Source organism: Carassius gibelio, chromosome A2, assembly GCF_023724105.1.
Source record: "Carassius gibelio isolate Cgi1373 ecotype wild population from Czech Republic chromosome A2, carGib1.2-hapl.c, whole genome shotgun sequence".
NCBI lineage: Eukaryota > Metazoa > Chordata > Actinopteri > Cypriniformes > Cyprinidae > Carassius > Carassius gibelio.
In genome coordinates, this window is record NC_068372.1 from 4,992,759 (window position 1) to 5,013,372 (window position 20,614).

A 20,614-nucleotide genomic window follows, 5' to 3' on the forward strand; every position below is an offset into this window, starting at 1 on the left:
AATTGAATCGAACCATTTCGACAGGAGACAGGTATTTTATATTAGTGACCACTTTATTTTACTTGGCATCTGCAATTTGAAGCAAATGTTACAAAACATGACATAACTTCCACAAGATTCACTGATCGGTGTTCATTGACTGACTTCACGATTACGGTGTAGCGGCACTGTTTGCATTGTTATGGAAATTCTCGGATCAGCTAAAAGCAATGGTTTTGGAGACTACAATGTAAACGACATGACTATCAGCTCTCTCAGTGGCGAGCGGCCTCCTCATCTTCGATGTCGTCTTCCTCATACTCGCCTATTTCGTCAGCGGTGGCGTCTTGGTACTGCTGGTACTCGGAGACCAGGTCATTCATATTGCTTTCCGCCTCTGTGAACTCCATCTCATCCATTCCCTCGCCGGTGTACCAGTGCAGGAAAGCCTTGCGTCTGAACATGGCGGTGAACTGCTCTGAAATCCTGCGGAACAGCTCTTGAATGGCTGTGCTGTTGCCGATGAACGTGGCGGACATTTTGAGGCCACGTGGCGGGATGTCGCAGACTGCCGTCTTGACGTTGTTTGGGATCCATTCCACAAAATAGCTGCTGTTCTTGTTCTGGATATTCAGCATCTGCTCGTCCACCTCCCTCATGGACATACGGCCACGGAAGATGGCTGCCACGGTGAGGTAGCGGCCGTGACGCGGGTCGCAGGCTGCCATCATGTTCTTGGCGTCAAACATCTGCTGTGTTAGCTCTGGCACTGAAAGAGCGCGGTACTGCTGGCTACCACGACTTGTCAGAGGCGCAAATCCCGGCATGAAGAAGTGGAGGCGAGGGAAGGGCACCATGTTGACTGCTAGCTTGCGGAGGTCAGCATTAAGTTGACCTGGGAAGCGCAGGCAGGTGGTGACTCCGCTCATGGTTGCTGACACAAGGTGGTTCAGGTCGCCGTAAGTAGGTGTAGTGAGTTTAAGTGTGCGGAAGCAAATGTCGTAGAGTGCTTCGTTGTCGATGCAGAAGGTCTCGTCGGTGTTCTCCACCAGTTGGTGCACAGAGAGCGTAGCATTGTAGGGCTCCACCACTGTGTCCGACACTTTGGGTGAAGGCATGACGCTGAAAGTGTTCATGATGCGGTCGGGGTACTCCTCACGGATCTTGCTGATGAGGAGAGTGCCCATCCCAGACCCGGTTCCTCCGCCCAGGGAGTGCGTGAGCTGGAAGCCCTGCAGGCAGTCACAGTTTTCGGACTCCTTGCGTACCACATCCATAACGGAGTCCACTAGCTCTGCTCCTTCTGTGTAGTGGCCCTTGGCCCAATTGTTCCCAGCTCCGCTTTGACCTGAAAGAAAGCCCATGTGTCCCAGTTTAAACAGAGTTTGATAAATTAGGTTGGTTTTATTCAGGGCTCCGATCCTGCTCCTGGAGAGTTACCTTCCTGCAGATCTCAGTTCCAACCACAACCAAACACACCTGTACCAGTTTATCAAGGTGTTCAGGATTACTTGACAATCACAGGCAGGTAATCGTTAGAGCAGGGTTGGAACTGAAGTTTGCAGGACTGTTGCCTTTTCCAAATACCGAATTCCAATTTCCAAATGCGGTCTTTGCACGTGATCACTTGACTACTTATATGACGTGTTTCCTGTATTTGGTTCAAGTGAGGATCAAGACCACAGGTGTGTATGTACAACTTTCCATTACCTAATAGGACACACTTTAATTTCTGGTGCATCTAGTTAAAGGTGCAATAGGAGATCTTGGAAAATGCTAACATTAGCCTGATAGCACTGAAAGCGAACGTCCCACCCTCCCTGCAATCGCCATCCAAAGCCACGCCCCCTGAACGCATTTATGCTCACAGACCAAAATACCAGAGTCAACATTACTACATTGGGGTACATCAGCAGTTCCCAATTCCAGTCCATGCTTCGAAGTGAAGTAAACCTCTGCTCAGGGAGTAGGGAGCAATGAACACAGTGTAGGGATCATATCGATCGGAACACAGATGATTTTCACGTCTGAGCTAACGAGTCTAGTAACCTGAATCGAGTGTGTTAACGAAGCGAGACATGCAAAATATGTGCACGAGAACTGGAATTGGGAACCGATGGGCAACTTCATGTGTCATTCACCAGCGATAAAACTTTAAAAGTACTACAATACCATTAAGGAAGACCGGGTTGTTGATGTTTGTTTGCTCTGTCTGCTAAGCATGTGTGAACGCGGTAATAATGTATTCTGTCTTATCATCTAAATGGTGATAAGTAAAAAATAAATCTAGGCTACGCACCTTTGCACCAATAAAATGCGTAGCACCTTGTTTTACTACCAAATCATATGTAATATGTCTAATTATTATTAATGTTTAACTTTCATTGGAAAGGTTTCCATGACCTGATCTTGGCAAAAAGTCTCGCGATTTATTTCCACAACACGATGCATGATGGGATACACTAAGCCTTTAATGCCACTCTGGAGCGGTATTCGAGATAGTGGGGCAGTGCACTTTTGAGTTTATAAAATCTTCCTGTTGTGCGCACGCACTCTCAAGTGGCCAAGACCACAAGTGATGCTATTTGGACAAGGCATGTAGCTCTCCAGAAGCAGGGGTTGAGATCAAAGCAAACTTTGAAAGAGGAAGAAAGAAGAGGAAGACATGCATGGTGTGAAGTCTACGGTCTGTTGTATGTAGGATTGAGAAACATACCAAACACAAAATTATCTGGCCTGAAGATTTGTCCAAATGGGCCAGAGCGGACCGAGTCCATGGTGCCGGGCTCAAGGTCCACCAGGATGGCACGGGGGACATATTTGTTTCCTGCGAAATAAAACAGGGTTGGTGTAAACATCCAAAGTTTGTAGCATGACTGAAAAATTCCTAGAAATTAATGTGAATTGACAATGTAATATATGACTAATTATGAATGGATTATAGAATGAATGCATCATTTAATTCCCCCAATACTTTGTTCTCATGTCTGTATTGCAACTGCTGATCCTCTTTAAATAAAATGCATCATCATCATCATCATCCATCTTCCCTGCTCCACCATTTTGAGAACAACACCAGCAACAACAACAACCGAGAGACACCATAAACACACATGTGGGCATTCAGGATGATTCTGCTAATATCCCACAGTGTTTAAACAACGCATTCGCGTGCAAGATGAAAGTGAAACTGAAATAGGGTTACGAATGATGTTTTGTTTAAACCACAGAAATGCATGACGAATTTGATATCGTTTATGCAATCCGTGAACAAATAGCTGAAATCGGGTGAAACATAAACAAATCTGTAATGTAGTCTATATGAGAACGAGGCGAGATGAGCCACGCCTCTCTAATCGTCAATAACAGACAGCTGCCTTCTACAAAAAACCCCTCGACCAACTAAACATCTAATCAAAGCACTCAATGCAAATACAGATTGCTTACCAGATGCCTCATTGTAATATACATTTATCCTCTCCAGCTGCAGTTTGCTGTCACCTTGATAACTGCCAGTGGGGTCGATCCCGTGTTCATCACTGATCACCTCCCAAAACTGAAACAGAATGACGCAGTAGTGAATGCAGAATGCATCATGGCCGTTATGACGCAGCAGTTCCCCAGAGCCCCTGCAGACCCCTACCACACCCATGCGCATCAAACACACTCACTTAAAGAATTGAATTGCAATTCATAGTGAATTTTTTTTTTTCCAATTCGTGTTAATTCGGAACAACAACATTTTTTTTTTTTTTTTTTTTTTTTTTTTTGCATTCTTTATTTTACAATAAAGGTGGAAAATACTGTGTGATCTGTATATAATCTTACCTTGGCACCAATCTGGTTCCCGCACTGTCCGGCCTGGATGTGAACAATCTCCCTCATTGTGCTGCTGCGAGGAAAGGATGCGCGTGTGTCTCTGCAGCTGATGCGGCTCTGGCTTTCAGTCGCTGACCGGAGAGCGCTCGCGCCGGGAACCAATCACGACTCGCGGTTTTGATGCAGTGGACGTGCCGCAGCATCGCGTGTCCCGCCGTCACACCGACGCAGTGACGCGCTCAAAATGCTGACTCCAAAACCCCATAACACACACACACACACACACACACACACACACACACACACACACACACACCTGTTACAAAATGTAGAAGAATTTGATTTATAAGTTAGTTGTAATCCTAGTTGTGTTTCTATTTTGCATTCAAAACGAATATTTATTTATTTAATGAACATTAAAAAAAATATCCGTAATATTTAATTAATCACATATTTTATCACTGACAATAACTGTAGCTACAGGTTACATGGGGTAGCATTTCAGCTGACCCTAATAATTCAGTAGGCTCCTCAGTATTCTGGTGAGGGCTTTAAACCGATTACTGTAAATTAGTTATGTGACCCAAAACACAAAACTTCACATTTAAGATTATGTTCAGGGTTTAACAGTTTGCTGCAACAAACTGAGCTGATGTCGTCAATATCATACACTCCCGTCACATTTTTGAGCTTACTGTGAGTAACACTGAAGATTTTATTACAAAAAAAAAAAAAGGAAAACAAAAAAACTTATTTTTCTGTTAACCTCTTATGATGATTCCAGTGAGTCTGGTTCCAGTCACATCATCTGTTGAGGCAGTCGTGTGAGTTTTTAGCTGCTAGTCAAGGGATTTATGTGATAAATGTGTGTCCATTGTAGTTTATGTACTGTACATCTCTTCTTACTGGATGAAAACATTATTTGCCTTTTTTTTTTATAATGTGCATCTTGGCATCTCTGTACAGCATTTTAAATGAGATATCCCAAAATGTTCCTAAAAATAGGTGCATGGCAACATGCAGTGAGTGAACCCTTATGTCAGAAATACAGTACACACACGAACACTCAAACAAACATTTGCTAATAAATAAAATGTTTTTATTGTTCTTTATATTGTTCATAAAATTGATTATTCTTTGTTTTTCATTAAAGCTCTTGCACAAACTGGATAGTGAGAATCTTATTTTAGAAAATTGCATCTGATTGTTACATCTATCCCCAGCCTGTTTCAGACTAACAGCAGAACTCTTTGTATTTGACATTAACTCACTGTTTGAGTAATACACATCCAAGTGAGTTTTATTTGTAGTGGACAAAAGTGGCTAGCATTTATCAAAGTTTGAGAGATCTACCATAAACAACCACTGAGTTACTGACGCTAAAACAAAAAATGTGTTACTTCTTTCCAGTCTAACATATTTAGAGGTTTAAAAAAAAAAAATATATATATATTGATTTAATGAAACATGGAAATAAAATGTAACTATCTAAAAGAAAGTTTGTTTGTGAAGGCTCGAGTGTATAAATATAGAGACGTCTTTTAAAAAAAAACCTTTTTTGAGCAGAACTACTTCATTCTGCTACAGATACAAATCTCAGTTTAAATGCTGAGCTCAAGCCTACATTACTAATTCACAAACGTCACTTTAGAGCTAGTAACGAAGAATGCTAAGTTGCTTCATTAAATGCTCACTGTATTGAGTAAAGCATAATGAGAGAGAGATGTAGTGTCTGTGATTACCTGCATCAGATACAGCATTGATTCTTCAGCTCAAGCTCATATTCACAATAAAACATTAGTTTCAATGAATGTCCGTATAAAAGTCTTTACTGTGGACTCGCTCATTAAACCAGCCTCTTATCACCATTTAATTGTGGAAGAATGTAACTAAAATCACCCTAATGTGCACAGACACTAAATACTATTATTTATATTAAATATTATTTATTGAATAATATTTAATAACAACAACAGCCATCATAAAAGTTGCTAGACAATTCAGTCAAAAGTACAAAGGCAGCGCTCTGATATACTGCATTAAAGTTATATCAAAATAGTTATCAGACTTTGCTATTAGCCAAAATTGGCTCTGGAACGATATTTTAATGAGACCAAAGATTTACAAAAACAGTATTACTGGTAAAATTATAATGGACACCTCAAGCGGAGTGATACAAATAATGAAACGCTTAGAGATCCGTTATCAGTCGAATATCACACCTCTGCAAAAAGCTCTCAGAGGACCAGAAAGAACACTTACACACACACACACACACACACACACTAGTACATCAATACATATATCAATAAATATATTTTATTCAATGATGTATATTACGACACGTATGGCTTTATATACATGTGCATTATTTGTTAAAAATAAAAAAGTACATTAAATCCCAAAACATTCAAGTTTTTGACATTCATCCTCTTGCCACTACTCTTGCTTCTTACATTCGGAGGGAACACCTGTATTAAATCCCCTTTTCAAGCGCATGATACATTATCCATATATCACAATTTTGAATTGGAAGAGTTTGCGTTGGCTAATGTTGATTTTTCCAGATCACATCTCACAGGTCAGTTTACTAGATTTAAAAGAGGTCAATTTGATGGGGTTCAAATATAATGTAGTGGTTGATCTGCAAATGTGAAGTGCACTAAAGTAATTTAATGCTAAACACTGCACGGTTCACTCCATCAAAAGAATATTGAAAATATTGAGTATTGTTCTTATTAGGGTGACTTTTGTGCACGAGTTTGGTATAATGAGTCTTGCCTTTAGACACAACATAGCTTTCTTATGTGTATTCCTAATTGTTAAGCCTGAACTATGACATTAATTAACTGAACAAAATCCCTTGAAGCTACAAATCTCATTCTCGTGTGCTGTTTTGAGTTTTGAATGAGATTTTTGACACAGTTCAGATTGCAAGGATGTGTTTCGTTCGCAGCGTTGCTGAAAGAGGCATTATATCAGACTGTAAAGTCCTCAGGTGAGATTTTTTTCTCTTTCAGATCAACTATTGCAAATTGAAAGCATGAAAAATGTTGCTGAGAAAGTTTAATATGTTTGAAGCTAATGTGGTTCAGTGGCACAAGCACTGAAGGTAAAACTATTGCTCTCATAAATATTGATTACTGACAGCAACATTTGCAGATCTCATGTTAGGCATGCACTGGCCACACATTCATGTCTTCATTTGCACGCTTATGTTAAATATTTTTCTGACTTTATCTTTCTCCAAATGTCTTGGCTAGGAAATCAGTTTCATTAAACAGCTGAATCTCAACTGGGACTGTGAAAGTCCTTCGTATTGCTTCAAAAAGTTTGGACGATTCTCAACGTCAAATCATGTTAACTAAGTCACGTTGTACTTACAAATGGAAAAGTGTGATTTTTCATCTCAAATTGTTCTTTTGATGTAACATGCTTGAACATTAATGACCTTCCATCACTCAGAACGTCACCAGATACAGAGGGCCATGATATATTTGAGAAGAAAATGGCCCGTCCTTGGAAGAACTCAAAATAGATGTCATTTAAGTTAACAAACATTTAAAAACCTTTCTATGAAACATTTTACATACTTCAGGGAAATAATACTTTTTATTGAAGCTAAAAATGAACTAAATATTAGGTGAAACGATTAAGAGTAGGCCATCATCCATAATTGAACAAATTATTTTCAGTACGTAATGTTACGTTTGGTGCCAAATACAGGTCCGTACTTCATTTCTCCTCTAATGGTTTTAGACACCTGATGCAGTATTTTAGCAGATATTTTTAGTAATTCAAAATTAGTATGAAATATTAGTCTTCTGTTTTTTAACAGTAAAAAAAAAAAAAGTAAACTCATGGCATGGGTTGCACATTATAAATATATTATTGCCGTAGGTATAAATGTAAAGATGACAATTGTAGTCGTTCTTCAAATTATTATTTGTCCTCCGTACTTCAAAGTCACTCATTTTCACGTTCACATGCTTTTTTTTGTCATTGTGAACGATAAAGTGCCATAGACATGGTAACAAAATACCAATGCGCTTACACTCATTGACATAGTACACACAGTAACATAATTTTTAGGGTTTTTTTAAGCAGTCAGTACCACAGTAGCATAAAAAGTTGTCACATTCACAATACATGTGTTGCATTCACTTGATTGAGAGTATTGTGGTCACTTAAGACATTAAGTATATAACCTCAAAATGATTTCCCCCCACCAGAAACAAGTGATTAGCTTAAAAATCGTTAGCCTAAAATTTACCACATGAATACCATTTTGAAAAGTCTCCGTGTAGTGTCTTTTTTACATCCATTTTGGAAATATGCATATGGTTCTTCACTTTTCTTTTGAACACAGTAACTGGTGTTTCTTTGACACCTAAATTCATAGAGGTATTTTCCCTCCACTCCAAGACACAATGGCAAACATTCCCAGTGTTAAATATACAATGTTGGCTTTTTGAGAAATTCCCTTTGCTACAAATTTTCGTGATTGAGAGAAAATGACTCATTGATAACACATGGGAATTTGGATCTAGCTGCCCAAAAAGCAGTTTCTGGCACCACAGTAAGGGGCTGTTCACACAGAACACGTCTTTGCATCTAAATACGCCGAGCCAACTTGATTGCCCCGCCTCCAGTGTCTGAATGGTCCAATATTTTGGAACTGACATTGATGAGTGGTGTTGTGTGTAAAAGTTAAATTCTTTTAACTTGACACGGCGTCTTAAAAACGTGGCACTCCTGTGTAAGATACTGCACAAAACACGAGCGTATACACATCCGTATAGCACATTTACACAGAAAAATAATGGAAAATCGCATATTGGAATGGAAAACCGTGTTCTGTGTGAATGGCCTAAGAAGGCTCTTTAAGTCAGGTGAGTAAAAACCCTTTGAGCATCGACCGTTATAGCTGTTCCCTTTCAGTCAAATCCTTTTATACATTCTCCTTGCATTGCCATTCTTGGGTCATGGCTGCTGGGAAATAAAAATACTTCTAGCAATGACTGGCATGAGCTCCCATGACAAGACTCGCTTCTTGATAATAAGGCAGCCCATTAAGTCACATGTGTGCATCATGAAGACGTCTCCCCATTGGCAGTATTAGTTTCTGTAATGGGCAAGTCAATGTCTATAGGTATACCTGAGTCAATAGGCGAGGAAACAGTCAAGAAAATCATAAGAGGGTAGCTGGATTCTGTAACAGAGTCAGTGGTTGTGGCATGAGGTGCAGTTGAACTCACAGTGGCAAGAGGAGTAGTACCATTATTTAAGGTTGGCTCCAATACGGCTGGTGAAGAGGGGCCAGACTTTATGGAGTTAATCACAGGTTGGGCGACTATATGTAACAATGGAGTGCCGGGATCTATGGGCGAAGAAAACGATTGAACTGGACCAGACTGGTCTGGTATTGGTGTTAAAGGCAGTTCTGTTGGGGAAGAGGTGACTAGGTGAACAGGGGAGTCTATTGAGGAAGAGAGAGGAATCTCATTTGAAGGCGGAGCAGGTGATTGTCCAGTGGATGGATCAGACAAGTTGATTGTGCAGAGAGGAATGGTTGGAGCAGGACCTGTAGAGCCCACTTCAGTTAGGAAGCTGATATCATTAACAACCGGCGAGGGTAATTCAGCTGGTGTAACTATATCTAAAAGTGAAGGAGTTTGGAGATTGGCAGAAGTAGAGGTCTCGAGGGTAGGATCAGTGATTGAAGGAGTTTCCACAGTTGAAGAAGGCAGAAGGACTTCTGTTCTAGGTGTCTGAATATAGTTAATAGTGACTGGGGTAGAAGTGTTTGGGATAGAGGCAAGGAGACGATCCTCTCCGGATGAGGCAAAGGTTTCCGGCATGGATGCAGATTGCTTCATTTTATCTTGCTCTTGGGTAGAAGTCTTCCTACTGAATAGCACTGTCTGGCGGGGGGCATCAATGAGAAGATCGATGTCAGGTGAGGCAGTAGAGTCCATAGTGGAAACAGCAGTGACAGCTGCTTCGTGGAGAGGGGTGTCGCCAACCCTTGCATTCTCGCGGCTCTCGGACTTGGTCAGCAGAAGACGTTGCTCGCCCGGTTTGCGAATTGGCAGTAACGGTTGGCGGGTGTAGCTTTCACCATCTGCTAACGCTTCTGGTAGTGGTCGATTGCGAGGCTCTGGCAGCAGCAAGATGCAAATGATGCAGATAAGAGTGCAACAGGCGAAAATGATATGATGCAGAAAATAGCCTTTCTGGTTATGCAGCTCCATGATGGGTGCGGTCAACATACCAAAACCAGCACTGGCCAGGACAAGACCCAGACCACCACCCCTAGACAGCACACACAGAACAAGGTCAAGATATTTATCAAAACACGATATTTAGCCACTTTTACCACTGGAGTTTGATCTAAAGTAACTAGAATAAAACATCCATAAAAAGCAACTATGAAAATAAGCGTTAGGGTCAGCCATAGAAAGATTGGGGAAATGTACAAATTGGATGCAAATTTCATAAATATATGTCCTCATTATGATACAAACGAGAAAGATATTTTTTTTTCCATAAAGTGGCCCATGAGGTTTGGCTCACCTTATCACAGTAGGGGTGACTTCAGCACAAAAAAAGATGCTTAGGTTGCTGACAGCATGGGAGGAGAACATGCCAATGATGGAGAAAGCCTTTGAGAAGTTGGAGTTCAGCGTGTCAGAGCCTGTGGGGAGCAAGAATTATTTTTTATTATTTATTCCTAAAAAGATACATCACATATGCAGCACAATTTAAAAATTATGTATAAGTGCTTTCAAATCATATGCATATTCATATTGAATAATATTGACATTTTTCAATGTTTTTAATTTTAAATTATTTTCGTGTCCATGGCAAAAGCCCATAGAAATAAAACTCAACTTTATTATTATGTTTGCACATTTTTGCATATACTGCTCCCTTTCCAATTATAACCTGGACTCTTTATTTTTTCCTCATTGCTGGGTCATAATCTTGTTTCAACGTCCAAATAAAGTTCTAAAATAAAGTTGATCTTTCAGACAGTGGATTAAAAATGAATAAAAAAATAAAATATAGATAAAAAATAAATCAATAAAGAAATGTATTAATAGTGCAATAATACTATTTCATTGTAAAATATAACAAGTAAGAATAAATATGAATATTTAATAATAATAGTTATTATTATTATTATTATTTAAATATTTTTATTAAATAAAAAATAAATAAATATTACTATACTAATAACACTATTGGGCTGTAAAATAAAACAGCAGCATTTAATAATAATAATAATTTATTTGTCTTCAAACATCGAACTGTAGATCAAATAGCTTTAACAGATTTATAAACTATTCCTATCATGTATTTGGGAATAATGTCATACGTGAGTATAAATAAACTGTGCTTCACTCTTCAAAAACATATCACCCTTCATATACTCTCAAACACAGAAGTTTATTTGTATTTTTCGCTTGCCGAGTGTTAATTTTGGACCCTGGCTACGCATGTTTTGCACACACAAGATGGCATCACAAGCTTGTGCAATGCTGCTGGATGCTACACGATCCATGTGTGAAATAAAACATTTTATATATGAAAAAGCATTATTTTCCCCTCTTGGATTTACACAATTCATGCGGGTCATACTTTATAAAATATCTGGATAATGTAGATCCTTGTCAGTGTAAAGACAAGAGGACATAACAGCCCTTAGAGTCCTAAGAGAGGACAAGCATTGCAAGGAGTGACACAGACGTCCTGAAGGGTCAGGTTAATATAAACAACTACAGTCTCTCTCACACACACACACATCTCACACACACACACACACACACACACAGCAATATGTTGAGAGCACCACAGTGTTTTACACTTTTTAGTGAAATTAACTGTCTTATTTTTACTCTCCTCTGCGGATTAAACTGGCATTGGTGATATTTTAATTGCACAAAAAATGGTTAAAGTGAAACAGAGCAATAATGACAAATTAGCATAAATAGCATAGTGCATATACTTTACCAATATTTATCAGTTCACCGTACTTCCCCACCACTTCATTCGTCACGGACGGATCACATAGAGGGGAAACAAAAAACACAAAAAATTTAGAAAGTAAAGTAGTTTGCAGCTCTTGGCTAGTAATTAAATATGTGCATGTGTGTTTATATAGTATATACTCCGTATCACATTTCTAAAGCCTATAAAAAATATCCGCTTTTCTCAGAAACCTGTTGTAGGCTACACAGTCTGCTACATGCCTTCTTTAAGTAAAACGTCCACCTTCAGCTCATGGTTCAAGTGTCTTTTCCTGTGAAATCTCTACTGATTAAAGCAAACGTAAAACTTTTTAAACACTTACAGTACTGAAGCAACTTAAGTTTACTTGATCATCTTCAGTTTTTAGAAAAATCATGTTCAAATGTGAGTCTCAAATATGATCTTCAGGCTTTTGAGGAATCTATTCATTCATCTCTCATTCGCCGTGTTGCATTGCATTATATGTTTTGAACTTAAATATCATCTTGCTGAGACTTTATTGGAGATACAGAGTGACGACGATATTTATTTTACTGATCATTTTATGCAAGTAGTCGTTTATACCGATATAAAGATCTCACTGATTTAACGTTACAAAATCTTAGTTTTTGGTCATAAAAATATCAGCATCAGCACCAAATTGCATATTTTTTTGCTGTGTTTGAGCTCCATATTCTTCTATATCATACTACCCTGTATGAGCCAGTGATGTATTGAATATGATACAAAAAAACCCCATATAATGTATCTAAAGGTTTAATCAATTGTCCAAAAAACAACAACAATTTTTTAATGCAATGATTATTTAATATGTTAGGCTTCACCAGGGTTAAGATGCATACTGCAAAGACTTTTCCCAAACATTTCTGTATATGCACACTTTAAAAACCTATGAGAATCAAGCACATAAAGCACAGTGTGTTTACGGAAGCCAGCAGAAAGTGCTCAATCATGTAAATGGTGTGACTGTGATTCAGTCTGATTCAGATCGAGCCATGCAAGTGTTTGTGATGTGTGTGTTCTCTCACAGTTTAGCAGACCGAGCTGAAGGAGAGACGCCAGGGCTGTGATGATCATGAACAAGAGGAGACCCCCGCGCCGGCCCATCACACCCACGGCAGGGCACAGCGCCACGCAGGACGCCACAGCAATGCCCCCCGTGGAGTAGTATTTGGCAAAGAAGTTAGGGAAGGTGAACTCTTGGTGGTTATAGTCATCTTTCTCCTCCAGGCTGCGGGCGAAGCAGTGGTGTATGCCGTAACCCGTCAGTCTGGAAGAGGAGTTCAATGCCAGAGTTAAAGGGTTCGTTCACCCTAAAATTACAATTCTGCCTTTATTTACTCACTCTCAAGCCTTTCCAAACTCAAAAGACTTCATTTTTAAAACACAAATAATTAACCCTGATCTGTATACTACTATTAGCATTCTGAGTCCGTTTGGACCTGAACATTTATTTGATCATAAGTCATAATTTCATATTTTTGTTTCTGATTAGCAACTTTTCTGAATGTCAAATTACACATGAACTAGGTTTGGGTGTTATGACCGTATACGGTCTGGCTTTGTGACATTGTAACAAACAACTGTAACTGTAATTCAATGCTGCAACACACACTACATGATACAATGTTTCTGACACTGACATGAGCCCAAGAGCGTAAGAAGTCTGTGAAAGATGGAGGAAGTGTCATGGTTTGGCGGATGTTTTCTGCAGCAGGAGATTAATCAGTGGTACCCAACACAGCAAAATGCACATATTCTTCTTAAGATGGGTTGTATAACGGCTGCCGGGTTGATTTCACACAACTGGAAATGTCTCAGAACTGAAAGACTGGATTAAAGTGTGTGTGTTGGGGAGTCTGATAAGCGAGGCACAAATGCAAAGCAGGACTGTGTGTCAACCGTCTTAATGTATGTTGATTTCTCACTTTTATATTGTTGTTTATACCTCACTGATGATGACAAGCGGCTAAATATGTAACTGTTAAGCCGACTATGGAATACTGTGATGATGAACAGTGCGATATGAGCTTTCTGACTGTTGAAAAATTAAAAAAAAAGAATAATTTGATATTGGATTACAGCTGTAGTTGTCCATGCGATGTGCGTTACGCTCTCGCGATGGAACGAAATGCAGAATAAAGCGTCAGCTACTTCGCAGACTTTTTCTCCGCTCATACCACGTCTTCGAAAATCCTCGTTTATACGACTTCCCTCACTTTGTAGATACTTGTTTGATGTTTAAATTTCGTGTCGGTTGTCCTAATTCCTTAATTGCCAATTTATCCTTATTGCTGCAATGAATGAATGGTATTTATTTCAATGACACGATAGAATAGAGGTAACATCCACCGAGATGTCGATCAAGTTCAGCTGACTAAGGCATAGCTGTCCCTGTCTATGTTTTTTTTTCTCATATTTAATAAAGATATTAGTAGTTTTTCATTTTTCTTGTTGTTAAAATTCTAAATAGCTTTTAAATATTATTGGATGTCAGTGTTAAGGTTACGCAGGTCGAAAACAATGATCTTTGAATGGAGGTCTATGAGAGCACTCGGGGCGATTCTCAGTTTGAAATCACCCAAAAAGGGGCGGTACTACACAGAACACGACTCGACGCTGATTGGACTATTTCGAGGCAGCACAAACAGTCTAGAATAGTGAAAGCTAGCCTAACACTGGTTGAATGTTAAATAAAAAAAATAATTTGGTGGTGCGTCGCCCAATCGCCCTAATGGAGAAACCGCCACTGTTGAGATATATATCACTATCGTGAAATAAAATTATCATACTGTGGAAAAAGATTAGGAGAGAAGTACAAAATCTGGAAAAAAAACAATGATTATATTGAGGATCTGAGTATATGCAAAGTTTATTTTCCTTATTAAAAAAATTGCCCTTTTATTTTAATAAATTTAGTGTCTCTCTCTTCTGGTTAAAAACCTGAATGCGTTAAGAGGGTTAATGAAACCAGAGAGGTTTCTGTCCCTACACTGAAAGTCCTAAATTAACAAGATCCTAAAAGGTCATTAAAGGGGTTTAACATAAATAAAAAAAATCACCTTTTTTTAAAAGCCTTTAATTCAATCGTTCAGTTCATAAGGAATCGTTTTAAGAGTTTCGGTTTTGGAAATGAGTGTGAGTAAATGGCAGAATTTACATTTTTGGGTAAACTATGCTGAATGCTGAATGTTTTTAATGTTTCTACTGCACAGTCACGACTGTCACACAGATGTATAATATAAAGATATTTACGAGTTGACGCAGAGCACTACTAGATTCTTCCACAGGGTCCTTATGCCAACCATCTTCACAATGCATGTCCTCTTGGATTGCTTCGGCAGCGCTTGCTTCAGCTCTGAAACCAGTGCAGAAAACACAGAGCTTAAACATTTCAGAGAAAACATGAGGTTTATGGGATAACAAATGAGATGACATTGCCTTCAATCATTCTGAAGACGGTTTTCTTACAAATTCAAATGCCACATTCTTGAAGAGAAAGATTTTGTATATAAATTGCAGCTGTGCATAACACATGATATCATGAACGGCGATCAATCACCAATGCAGGAATCTCATCAAATGATTCTTATGGTCTGAACGATCACCAATGCACCAGTTTGCTCTAATGTCTTCAAGTAGACATGAAAAGGAAGTTTACTATGACCCACTTTACTACTATATTGTGTCGAAGAAGAAATAATTGTTGCTTATACGACTTTAAAAATGTAAGCACTGCATAATGTAATGCATGCAGATCAGAATGAACTGGCTTAGCTACAGTTATATCAAAGGAAGGTCAAGTAATGTCACTTTGATCAAAGATAATAAGGTAATATTATTTAAATTATGCATGACATAAATTGCATAAAAATAGGACCACTTACATGCATTAAGTGTGTTTTAATTTTACGCAGACTTTAGCTCCTGTTGGTTGTGAAACTAATTTTTACATAAAGTTAAGTGATGCACTTATTGAACCAATAAACTATTTGAAAGTGTTAAACGTTGGGACAATTCATGCATTCAAGGGTTGCAGCTTCACGTGCTGGATGACACAAATCAAGGTGTAGTTACTAGGCTTCCCCTTTGTAGGGCACTTTGTTCCTGAAGTGTTCACTGCCAGCAGCCAGAGCCTGTTGACTTTACATATAGTGCATGCCTCTGTCTGACGGTGACTCAGGTCTTTTAAATGATAGACACGGGATAGACGCCTGCAAAACTGGTTTTGTGTTCCACAGAAGAAAGTCATACCAGTGTTGAACAACATGAGGAAGAATAAATAATGGTCAAATAGTCAGTGCATTATGAAAAAAATGGAACAGGCCTATGTGTGAACATGGCAACATTTTGTAAATTAAATAGAAGCTAGTTTGCATTGCAGTATATAAATCTAAATCTAGAAATAATCCTACATTGATTGATTGATCTTTATGTGAGGATGGTTGCGATTGTTTTCTCCTGACCATTTTCGCAAATGTTCAGATTCTGTTCTGATATTTTGCAGCATGCATTTTTCCAATTTATATCTTATCTTAAACAAATGGTTATTCTATTAAAGCTGTAAGCTGTTGGGATCACTAGTTTAATATTTTTTTAACATGGTTGCTTGTGTACCGGTCATGAGCTCCTCTGCGTCCTCCTCTAGATTGATGTTGTTCTTTACCGCGATGCGCTCCATGATCCATTTGGAGCGACTGTACTGCTGCGTCGCAAGCAGCCAGCGCAGAGACTCCGGAAATATCCTGATGAAAGAAAACAGATATACTTTACTACATCTATATGGGGCTAAACACACTCAGCAGGAAAACAGAGCATTAGCACTGAAAGTTAGCTGCTGAATAAAAGACGACTGTAACAAAACTGATTACATTAGAGTTTAAAGAATAAAGTAAACATTCATTGATGTGGTTATAATGTATCGTCCCTACTTGCAGGAGTTTTTTCATGTCTCATATGGTGACAGAATCCTTCTACGATCACAATATCCCAATTAATTTGGTTAAAACATTTGTTGTATAAATGAAAAAACATAAGGAAATTAGCAGCAAGGCTATCTTCATGGCAAAAACAAGTTGCACAATTAACAAAGAACTATATAAAAAAAGTATGATTATTACAAGACAAAATAATCTACAATACATAAACACCACCCAGTAAAAACCTAAAATATTCCTATACCACGATTATTTAATGTAGCATATTGTCATGCCATTTATCTTCTTCCATCTACCACTTGCAATTAATATAAAAGTTAATTTGTTTAATGACATGAGATGAGAATGAGACGTCTCCAGACATACTAAAAGTTTTAGAAAGCAGCTTTATTTTACACAAAGCAGGTTGAATTGCTAGGACTATTTTCCATTTTAACCATGCTTGATGGTAAACAGTGCATTTTTACTATGGCATCAGTACTTGAAAACTTTTGCTTCCGGGTGGAAAAAATTCTTTATGAATTTTAAATTTATGATTCTTATGGTTTGAAATATTCAATTTTTGGACATTTTAAATTTAAGTTTATCTGAGATACAAAACCCATTTTGTGCAGTCGTTACTCCAATCTGCTATAAAAACCTTGTGTTATATAATCCTCCATATTTGTGCTTATTAAGCCACTTTCTGCATTATCTGCACAGTTGAAAACGATTATGCTGCTTAATAAAGTGTGGAAACAGTAGTTACTGTTACTGTAAACTTATTGTGACTGTAAACGGGTCAAATTTTGGTTTGAAGAACAGCCAAACACCAATGTATTTCACAGTTGCTTACCAGATATAAGACAGCATGAGTAAGAGAGGGGCGATTACGACTACTTGCATAACCTGCCAGTCTCGACAGAGGACTGCCAATCCCGGCAAGAGCAACTGTCCCGCCAACATCATGAAGTTAGCCACCATAGTCATGGAGAAACGCCATCCCGGCAGACACAGCTCTATCCCTGCAGACAGGAACACACATCCAACATTAGAGTCAGTTCACAGAGAGCTCTTAATAGCTGCAACAATCACAGTGACTTTTCTAAAGAGAAGGACCGTTGGCAATCTACCTTGAGCTTTTGTAAAATGCAGAAAGGAAATAGTGATATAATAAGAGACAAATGTTCTGAAGAATGGGGGAAATAAGATTCATTGGAAGTCAATGGCGACCAGCATCCGTTGGTTACTGATACTGTTCAAAATAACTTCCTTTGTGTTCAGAAGAACGAAGAAAGGTTTAAAAACAAGTAAATGATGACATAATTGTTCTTTTTGGGTCACATTTCAAATGCCATATTTCACCATAACATGACATTATTTAAGCTTTCAAACAAAGTTGAGCCATATTAGCCGTTTCCTTTCAAAGTTGCAAATTTAACTTAATTTTAGAATAGTATTTTAACCATGCTTGATGGTAAATGGTGCATTTTTACAATGGCATCAGTACTTAAACTTTTGCTTCTGGGTGGAAAAATTGAGTCAATTTATGATTCTTATGGTTTGAAATATTCAATTTTTGGAATTATAAAACATTTGCAAAAAATACATGGACAGAAACATAAAGCCATAATGATTTTTCTATAAAAGGCCTGAAACTGCTCATATAATGTTGTACAGACACTGTATCAGAGATTTTTCTTCACTTATGGGTCTTTAATATTACTAAGAAATCAATGCATGTTATCTGTCAGAAGTCAAAGGAACAGTTCACCCAAAAATGTAAATCCTGTCATCATTTACTCATCCTCAATTTATTTCAAACCTGTATTAGTTTCTTTTTTCTGTTGAACACAAATGATATCTTGAAGAATATTGGTAATCAAACAGTTGATGGTATTCATTGACTTTCATAGTAAAAAAAAAAAAAAAAAATACTATGGAAGTCAAATTTTTTTTTTTTTTATAAACTCATACAGGTTTGAAACAACTTGAGGTGTTTTAATGATGACAGGATTTTTATTTTTGGTCAAACTGTCCCTTTAACTGAATGACTCAGTATTGGTAATGGCATGGCAGACAGCACGGGTGGTCTTCAATGACAGAGCAGTGCTGCAATAACCAAATGATGGCAAATCCACAGAGCCTACAGCAGGGTCTGACAAGGGTGAATGGTTTGGGAGAGAGCTTTTCGAGGTGACAGGGCTCTGGTGAGGACACAGTGACTGTACGATCCTTCACAAAAGCCTAGAATTTCAATGAGCAGCACTTCTGAATCCTGCTCTGTGCTGAGAGACGGAGCTCAGGCTTTAATCACACAGGATAAAAGAGCTCTGTTTCTCAGCTAGATGTATTACTAACACATCCGAAACATCCAAATGGGTTTGTTTCAAATCTTAAGTCAAGAATTAAGATGGGACGTTTCTATTTTACAGCCCCTGCAGGAATATAAATATACATCTAAACATTTTATATAAATAAATATAAATATAAATCTAAACATTGAACACAGACTTCCAGACTCTTCAGTCATGCATACAATTTGTCAGAATTGAACTGCATTAGATACAAAATATCAAACCAATTGTGATATTTATTAAAGAAAGTTAAAATAAAGGTTAATGCACAATCACTTTTTTTTAGAACCCATCTTTTTTTTTGGTTTTCATAGAAACATGAAGAACTGTTGCATTGAATGCCACAAAAAAGTATTTAGTCATTAAATTGTTTAATATATTTGAAATATGAAAAATGTTATTTGAATAGATTCAGAAAAAGAAAAGTGATTGATTAAACTCCACAGTGCTGTTTTAGTATCACTGAAATACTATTATAGATAGTATTAATATTTTGAACTGATTTTATTTTTGTTTCTATATTTTTTTTCAGTTGAATTCTTTTCTATTTGTATGTTTCTGTCACTTTTAGTTTCTCATGTCTTTTGATTTTTTTTTTATTATATATATATATATATATATATATTAGTGCTGTCAATCGATTAAAAAAAATTAACTAATTAATCACACAATTTTTTAAAATTAATCGCGATTAATCGCGATTAATCGCAATTAAAAGACTGAAACTTTTTGGATATGTAAATGTAAAATGTCAATAATTAATGTAAACTCAAGACAAAGAAACTATTTAAATTCAAAATATGATTGTTTATTGGAATTTTTGTTTAACTTGTAACACAGATTTTCTCATGTAAACAACATACCTGCAATAAACCATCAATATCTTCCAAATTAACTGTTGGCTTGAAAGCCATATTTATTACAGAAATAAAAACACAGGCATGTAAGTACCATTTGAATTTCAAAACAATCAATGCCAATAAAAAACAAAAATGATTTCCATGTTGAATTCTAAGTGGACTGCAAAAAAATTCCAAAGTATAGTCATTGCCAGTGCTTTAAGTGGGCCGGTATGCACTGGTACTCAGTGCTGCCACTTCCAAATATAGCTCTTGAGCGTACCGCCACCTCTCCGTGCGCCCAGAACGTGCTTGTAGCGTACCTGTACGCTCATTTGGACATCTGTTTTAATAGAGGTTTTAATCTTTTACCTGCACTGCCGATTTTCAGAGCGCCCTTCACAATGCAAGCTTCCTAATTCATCCCACCCAGAGCAGAAACTACATTACCCATTCACCCTTAAGTTATACAAGTGAATAGCGTGTCAACAACTCAACGTGGCCGGAGAAGGTGTGTGAAACTCGTTGTGAGTTATACTAAAGCAAAATCTTGAGTATTTATTGTCTGATAAACATTAAAAACTGTCTGCGGAGGTTGAGTCGTCCTGCAGCCCCCGCTGGCTGTTCATTGGCTGCAGCATCTTTTTTCTAAGTTCTAAAAAAATACCGT

At 37.8% G+C, this 20,614-nt stretch overlaps 2 protein-coding genes across 3 annotated transcripts in view; both read right to left on the reverse strand.

Moving 5' to 3' along the window:
* Nucleotides 1–34: 34 nt before the first annotated feature.
* On the reverse strand, nucleotides 35–3,971 carry LOC128024548 (tubulin beta chain-like). The gene is made up of 4 exons (XM_052610726.1): nucleotides 3,808–3,971; nucleotides 3,427–3,535; nucleotides 2,696–2,806; nucleotides 35–1,327 (listed from the first exon to the last, which is right to left on the reverse strand). Exons 1-4 carry the CDS (start codon nucleotides 3,862–3,864, stop codon nucleotides 255–257), a joined length of 1,350 nt encoding a protein of 449 aa, XP_052466686.1. The 5' UTR covers nucleotides 3,865–3,971; the 3' UTR covers nucleotides 35–254.
* Nucleotides 3,972–6,098: 2,127 nt separating this feature from the next.
* LOC128024564 (solute carrier family 22 member 23) overlaps nucleotides 6,099–20,614 on the reverse strand; it is a 44,297-nt gene continuing 29,781 nt past the window's right edge. For both annotated transcript variants that reach the window (XM_052610727.1, XM_052610729.1), the window contains exons 4-10: nucleotides 17,605–17,773; nucleotides 16,450–16,577; nucleotides 15,088–15,190; nucleotides 12,861–13,102; nucleotides 11,815–11,847; nucleotides 10,375–10,495; nucleotides 6,099–10,113 (exon numbers count right to left, since the gene is read on the reverse strand). In XM_052610727.1, coding sequence (XP_052466687.1) covers nucleotides 8,889–10,113; nucleotides 10,375–10,495; nucleotides 11,815–11,847; nucleotides 12,861–13,102; nucleotides 15,088–15,190; nucleotides 16,450–16,577; nucleotides 17,605–17,773 — 2,021 coding nt within the window. In that variant the 3' untranslated portion in view covers nucleotides 6,099–8,888. The remainder of the gene's footprint in view (nucleotides 10,114–10,374; nucleotides 10,496–11,814; nucleotides 11,848–12,860; nucleotides 13,103–15,087; nucleotides 15,191–16,449; nucleotides 16,578–17,604; nucleotides 17,774–20,614) is intronic.

Coding starts and splice junctions, on each gene's coding strand:
- LOC128024548 (XM_052610726.1), bottom strand. CDS start 3,864: ATGAGGGAGATTGTTCACATCCAGGCCGGACAGTGCGGGAACCAGATT. Junction 2,807..3,426: donor ATATTACAATGAGGCATCTG/GTAAGCAATCTG, acceptor TTTATTTCGCAG/GAAACAAATATGTCCCCCGT. Junction 1,328..2,695: donor GCCAGATAATTTTGTGTTTG/GTATGTTTCTCA, acceptor GCTTTCTTTCAG/GTCAAAGCGGAGCTGGGAAC.